The sequence below is a fragment of the Mustela lutreola genome, chromosome 2 (genome assembly GCF_030435805.1).
Source record: "Mustela lutreola isolate mMusLut2 chromosome 2, mMusLut2.pri, whole genome shotgun sequence".
Taxonomy (NCBI): domain Eukaryota; kingdom Metazoa; phylum Chordata; class Mammalia; order Carnivora; family Mustelidae; genus Mustela; species Mustela lutreola.
The window spans coordinates 74868832-74876146 of record NC_081291.1 but is presented as its reverse complement, the minus strand read 5'-3'; the positions used below and the strand labels follow the sequence as shown (position 1 = coordinate 74876146).

Below are 7315 nucleotides of genomic sequence, written 5' to 3'. Positions count from 1 at the left end.
CCAGTTTTGAAGGAAGCACTTCCAAATCCTTCTTGAGGGAAAGGAGGGGGAGGAATGGAGGGTTCCGAGACTGGAGGAGGCATGGATGCGGCCCGGAGGTCTTGCGCTGGGAGGCTCCGCGCGCGAGGCGGCCAGGGACAGGTGGCGGAGCCTCGGCTAGGCGCAGCTCTTCGCGCTTCCCTTTGCCGTCGGTGAAATGGGATTGGCAGTGCCTTTGGCGGAGAGGCGGCGGGCTCGAGCGCCCACCCAAACGGCCTCAGAGCCGAGATGGGTTTGGCCACTACCGCACACTGGCACGGGTCGCCTTGCTCGGGAGCCAGAGGCGCGATGGCATAGGGAAGGACGCAGGGCGGCCTCGGCGCCTCCCTTGGCCCTTGCGAGTGGTGAGTGACCAGGGCGAGGTCCTCAAGCCAAAGCTGTGTAGCCCGCGCTGGAGCGGAGATCCGGCGGGGGTGTGAGAGCTCAACCACTGGAGGAAGATGGGAGGGGCGGATGCTACAGAGGGAGGGGAACGCCCAGGGAGGGCTCTTTGGGACACTCGCCGGCGCCACTTGGCGACCAGGAGCCGCACGCTCCCCGAGCAGGAGTAATTTGGCCCAGAGGAAAACAGCCCTTTCCCAAACTCTGAGCCAAGTCCTGGGGTGTCATCCTCACTTTACAGCTGCGTGAACAGAAGCCTGGAACTCCAAGAGCCTGCTGCAGCCGAAGCCCTTTCACTGACACGGAACACCTGCCCTCCGAGTCCGAGAGAACCTCCAGGGCTTCTCATGGGGCGGAGAAGAAAGTGAAGACCCCCTTCCTCCCTCAAGAAGCCAACTCACTGGTCCAAAAACAAACAAACCATTGCTGCCTGGGATGCTGGGGGGGCGGGGAGCACCCCCTCCATCTCCAAATTACACTTGGCTGACACCCAGCCCTGTCCAGTCACCCCCGACCCCACCCTGCTCTCGGTTTTCTTTCCGGCCCCTCTAGTCCCCAAGGCGGACTAAACTGGGGCAGCTTCTCCATCCTGAAGGAGATTCCCGACACCTAGGTTTCCCACCCTGGAAAGGGAGAAAGAGCAGGACAGAGCTCGGAGAGGAAGAGACAGAGAAGGGGGCTGGACACCGGACACCCCGCCTGCGAGGGGTTAACCCGCTCCACTGGGCCATTGCCCCCTCTCTCCCAGGAGCCACTTCAGTCGGTTGTCGCCCTAGTGGCCGCCCTCTGAGCACGTGTTGCTGCCGGTCTGCGTCAACGCTGAGTAAACAGATGACTGGCTGACAACGCCGGGAGGGGCTATTTAAGAGGCAGCGTCCTGCCGGCCCACCTGAACTTGGCTCTGCTCCCTCGCCACTCCGTAGAGACGCGAAGCCCGCTGCGTCCTACTCTGAAGGTAGGTTCCCCGCGGGGAATCCAAGTGTCAAGTTGCTTTGAGAATGCCGTCTTCAGTTTTGTGCCCCTTTCGTTTTATTTTTCTGTTTTCTGTGTCTTCTTCCCGACAGCTCGGAAGGCATTTCTTAAAGTCAGAAACAGCAGGGAGGTCTGGGTGGGTAGAGCTGCTTGAAAGACTTCCAAGCGCCTGCTTTGTTCTGGTCCGCAAGCAATGCTGGCATATCTATTTGCGAAGATTAGCATGCAAATTGGGCTTTGCTAGATGTTACACACAGGTGCAGTGTCCTTTCCAATCTCTGCAAATAAACTATCAAGGGGTTTTAAGATTGAAATTCATTTTCTAAAATATGCAGAAAAATTCAAGGCTTTAGGGATAGAAACGTGCCGGTGTTGTATCTGCTGGTGGATCTAAAAGGCGGCGGCGCTTTGCCAAGGACAGAAGACTGAGCGCATATTTCGGATTTTTAAAAACCCTTCCTGTATTTTGCATAGTAGTTTATTGCCAGTTCCCATATGCACCTTAAAGAAACTTTATAAATATGGCTTTTCTTTTTTGTCCCCTCATTTTAAGCTGTGCTTCTCCTTTTTCTCCCTTTAATTCCCCCATGGAAAGCTTCTTGGCATCCAGGGTCTCGTTTCTCCCACGGAGTCTTCTCTTTAAGATATTTTCCCAGCTTTAATCTCTTGCTTTCAGTTAGAAGACAGACGCTCTAACAACACTTTCTGAAACAAAAGGAAAACAGAAGACATTTCTTATGCTAGCCAGGGTAGAAGACAGGGTCTCAGTCCGTTTCCCTGGGGCACCGAGTGTGGTTCACCCAAAAGACAAACGGGATGTGCCCAGACACGCGGGCTGTGGCCGCTTGGCTTACGTCGGCGCCTGGTGAGCCCTCCTATGTGCACCAGTGTGGCGGGCCTGGGGCCCCGCGCGTTTGGACGGAGCCCCCTTTTCCGTACCCCAGTTGCCCCAAGCCTCCGCAAGAGCCTGCGATGCCCCCGCCACCAGTCGTTCACGTCCCCTCCCCTTTGCTCTCCGCAGCCATGAACCGCGGCGTGTGCCTGTGCGTGCTGCTGGCGGTACTGGCGGCGGGCGCCCTGGCGCAGCCCGTACCTGCGACCGACCGGGTGGGCCCAGGGGCGCAGCAGGAGGAGGAGGCGCCCCGGAGGCAGCTGAGGGCCGTGCAGAAGGTGGACGGCGAGCCCCGAGCGCATCTGGGAGCACTGCTGGCCAGGTACATCCAGCAGGCCCGGAAAGGTATGGATGTTCATTCATCTGTAGGGTCCTTCCCCTCGCTTCTGATCCATTGCGGGCCTTCCAATCCTGACCCTCTTCCCTAGCGTCTGGCTGATGAAGGGGAGTAACCCCTGGGAAGGACAGGCAGGGCGACACGTTAAACTAAAGATATTCCCTTTCTTCCCACCCCCACTTGCACCCCGCCCTGAATTGCGCTGTGGCCAGGACAGTACAGTTTTCTGGACGTCCTTTGTAGCAACTGAGGGTGGAGGATTCAATTCATGAAGGAAAACCTTTTTTAAAAAGCTTTTTTGAAACTAGTGTTTGGCATGTGTTGCTGTTAAGTTCAACGCCATATTATAAAGACATTAAAAGATAATGACCTGTACCCCTGGGGATAAAAATATATGTTTATAAAAAATAAAAAATTTTTAAAAAAAAAGATAATGACCGATAATGACTCTAGAAGGGTTTGCCGATCTACTACCTACCTAACCCTGTAAATGCCGAAGAGCCAGGAGCCACCCAGATAGTGACACTGGGAAACCCCTAGCAGGAAGGAATCGATACCAAGAATGCTCTTGAGTCCTGACAGCTAGACAGTTGAAAAAGCAGTGACAATGTCAGTTTTCACCAAAGAGTGTATGTAACAGGTAGAAAGAATCAGTAGCAGTTTTGAGTTCTCCTTGGCCATGATTGAAAATGATTACTCAGGAGACCTGTTTGTTCTTATTTTGCTGTTGGAGACATGGTCCTAGTTGCAGCAGGAGGTTTCTCAGCATCAAAGTCTGTCTCCAGGAATAAGGTGATTCGGTGGCTCACTAGCTGGGTGACATAGTGACAGCCCGAACCCTTTCCTGGGCCTGCCTCATCTGTAAAGCAGGGGTGAGGCTAGAGTTCCCTTAGGTCCCTTCTAGCTCTTTGTGTGATTCAGAGAGAGGCTAGTGCGTCTGTAGTGGCCTTAGGAACCATGATTGTGACTGGGGTCATTTTTTTCTACCAACTTGATCCACAGGGACACTGCTGTCACACCGGCTATGGGGCCGTGTGCTAAGCTGGACCAATGCAGCTGGACAGTAAACCGCAAAAAAACCAACCAAACAAAATACGCTGCTGGGAAGGGTAGAGGGCAGAGGGTGGCTCCTTTCCCAGGAGGCTCTCTTCCTCCCATGTGCCAGGGCCTAGATTTGAACCTTAGCTCATGGCTTGACTAGACAAGGAGAAAACGATGGGCGCGGCTTTCATATGAAGGTTTTATATGAAGATAAGATCGGAGCTTTTTGACCAGGGCAAAAAGAAGGAAAAAGAACCACCACAGAAGATGATTTGTTACATTTTGTCCTCTATTTGGGAAATTGTCCCAGCTCCCATCTTCGCTTTGCTTTCTGGCTAATTAAATTGAGAGATGTGGAACTACTAGTCAGATGACAGAGAAAGCCTGAAAACTTTTGGAGTTCCTATTGATTGTCTCAAAGTAATTTAATATCTGTCCTTGGATGTAGGTTGAATTTCAGCCAGACCAGTCTGAAATATCACAGGTTTTTCAGAGAGCCATAATCTGGAACCGCCTCCCCACATTCAGGAAAGAGCCACCAGAACAGGTCTGGGAAAGAAGCCAGTTACCAAACTATTTCCCCTGAATGGACACTTGACAGTGGCGTTGTGCTACAAATCTTAGCTGGAAGTTTCTTCCTAGCATCTCTTCTCAGCCACCTTCTCCCTTTGCCTGTAGAATGTCGTGCCCAACAAGCCCACGTGGGAATGGCAGCCCTGGGTACTTTAGCTGCCAACACCCACGATGAGCTCTAGGTAGAAAACAATCACACTCTTCTCTTTGACAAATACGAGCCAGAAGGAAATATTTATCCCCATACTGTTTCTTTGACTATTTTGAGAACATCTTGGATATCTCCTCAAGTATAGTACTTAGGCTTAAAGATTCTAAACACAGTCATGTACTCCTTGAGGAGTGCTCAAGAGTTTACCATCAGGAACTGCGTGCAGAGTTTTCAGTGAGGGAGGGGAAGCAGTTCTGTTGGGGACAGGAGACATCTAGCTTAGACCTACCCAACAGCCCACGAAGCTCTCATGCTTATATCAGTAACATCCATACTGTCTCCTGGTCCTCAAGGAAGCCCTACTTAGTGAGTCCCTTTGTCCCTGTGGCAGCCAGGGCTCTCAGAGAATTTGTAACCTACATGACTTTGCTCACCTCATAGTCTGTTCCAGCCCTGCCCTCGCCTGAAGGTCTGGGAGCCATTCAGCTTCCCAGCTGTACTGCCCATTCGGGGTTTCAAAGTTTAAAGGAGCCAGGCCCTTCCATTCAATTCTGTAAACCAGTTGGATTTCCTACCTCGTGTCACTGTGGGGAAGTGAGCAGGGACCCTGGTAAATGAGCACAGTGTGCGGGAACTGAGATGCGTAAACAGCACAGCTACTGGGACTGAAAATATGGTCCCCTCCCCAGCCCTGCCCCCCCACAACCCAGGCTGCTTGCACACATGGAAGCTGCCACTTTGCCTTCATTAACTGGAACTTGGAGCTGTGCCCAGCCTTTGATGGGGGCATTCATCAGCAGCAGACAGAAGGATGGGCCATACTTCTGTTAACCATGTACAAGTAACTGGATCTGCAAGGTTTTCTTTCAATGCGAGGACTAATATTTCACCTGAAAAACACAGAACAATTAAATAGCCGGCTCTGTTAGCCTTTTGCATAGGCTGGAGATACCTGTGAAGGGGCTGGAAGGTGCTGGGTTGACTCTGAATTCCGAGGCTGGGAAGTGATTGAGGTAGGGGTTGGGGGAGAAGAACGGTTAGGGACATGGCTCTGTATAATTTTTTCTGGTTTTTAATGTAGCTGGCTTTACCTGGTCATCCAATAAGACAGAGGAACTGCTCCTGCAAGCTCGTTTCGCAATCAATTAGCCATGGTCTGACTCTTTGCTGCCTGTGGGCAGGAGCTGGCAAGGGCAGCCTCAGACAGAAGGGCTGAATGACAACATCACAAGCAGTGGGGACACAGTGGCCCCATGGAGCGATCCCCCACCACTCTGCTCTTAGAGTCCCCTGGGCTTTGCCCTTCGAGGTCCCTGAGAGACCTTTCTTGTCTTTTAGCTTGCACAGAAGAAGGCACGATACTGATATCATATCCAGAAGGCCACAGTCTGTGATCTATGGGTCAGGACTGTGTCACATGTCCCCAAAGAAACTGCTTCTTCATGTCTCTGCTTCCTCAATGTCAATTACACATGAAAATCATCCTGCTCCTGAGGATTTCACTCCCATCCCCAAGGCCCGTTGCTCATTCAGTTCTTGCATTTTGGCCAAAAGGGATAAATGAAATAACCCCCTTATTATCTCTCTGCCACTCTTCACTGAGTGTTACTGACATAAGATTTTGATCTGACAGGGTGCCTTTTTCTCAATATCACTTTCTAAAAAGAAAGTAGTTTTCAAATTAATTTCTAAATAGTATTTGCCTAGCATTGGGACTTGACTCATTTTTTAAAAACCATTCAACATCAAAATATTGTATATTGTACTTCTGTGACCTTAACAAGAATACTCAGGTATGCTTGAGATCTTAAGGGGTGAACTTTAGAAATGGGTAAGTACCAAGGAACCTTGCTTCGCATCTGCTAAGGACCAGCTACATAAGAGAAACCATTCCCCACCCCAGGAGTAGGGAAACCAAGGCAGGTCCCACAGTTGGTAAATTCTCTGAAATCCTTACAGATTGGAAGTCATACCCCTCACTAGTCAATATTACCCTCCCAGACCTGGGTCCTTCTCTTAGATTTTGGTCCAGCAAGCCCACTACTCGATGGCTCCTTGATACCTTTAAGAAGGTGCATGTTACGTATTGTCTGGCTTTTCTCATTGTTCTCCTTTACAGATTGAATTAGCGATGCTCTTAAATATAATGGCCTTTCCTTTTCCCTTGCGCCTTATAGCTCCTTCTGGCCGAATGTCTGTCATTAAGAACCTGCAGGGCCTGGACCCCAGTCACAGGATAAGCGACCGGGATTACATGGGCTGGATGGATTTTGGTCGGCGCAGTGCTGAGGAGTATGAATACCCCTCCTAAGGGACCCCGCCTTTGTCAGCACACCAGGAAACGACCTCTGGGCTCAGAGGAGGCAGAATAAGAAAACAATCACACTCATAACTCATTGTCTCTGAAGTCTGACATTTTAAGTATTTATTAAGTTTTCAATGTGAAAAACATGTCTGTAAGATTTTCCAGTGCAACCTCACATCTCACCAGAATTGTACAAATGGAAGACAAAACATTGTCCTCATCTGTGACTCTTGGTCCTAAAGTGCTGCTATGCTATTAAACTGATTTCATTCTGCCCCCTCATTCCCTGTGTCTGTCAAGCACCAAGATGCCATTTCATCCTCAGGACCCTTAAGGAAGGAAGTCTGATACGTGGTGCCCAAAAACAAAACCATCTGGTTCCAGAGAAAGCTCCAGAATCAAGGGTTGGGCATGGGGCTGACTTCTCTGCTGTTGGCCAAATGACCAGTGAAAGGGCCTTCTGGGTCAGCCCCATGCCCAGCCCTAGCCACTCTGGGCCTGGGTCCCCAGTTTGGGTCCACTGTAAAAAGAGAATGTGCCCTGCTTGTAAGTAAGCACTCATTTGTCTGGGTAAAGACCAGAAAAGCAACTTGGAATGGGCCTTCCTTTCATCTGCCCATTCCC

The 7315-nt window shown here is 50.7% G+C and overlaps 1 protein-coding gene across 1 annotated transcript; it reads left to right on the top strand.

Moving 5' to 3' along the window:
• Positions 1 to 868: 868 nt before the first annotated feature.
• Positions 869 to 6973, top strand: CCK (cholecystokinin). The gene is made up of 3 exons (XM_059162336.1): positions 869 to 1375; positions 2414 to 2629; positions 6564 to 6973. Exons 2-3 carry the CDS (start codon positions 2416 to 2418, stop codon positions 6695 to 6697), a joined length of 348 nt encoding a protein of 115 aa, XP_059018319.1. The 5' UTR covers positions 869 to 1375; positions 2414 to 2415; the 3' UTR covers positions 6698 to 6973.
• Positions 6974 to 7315: the final 342 nt, after the last annotated feature.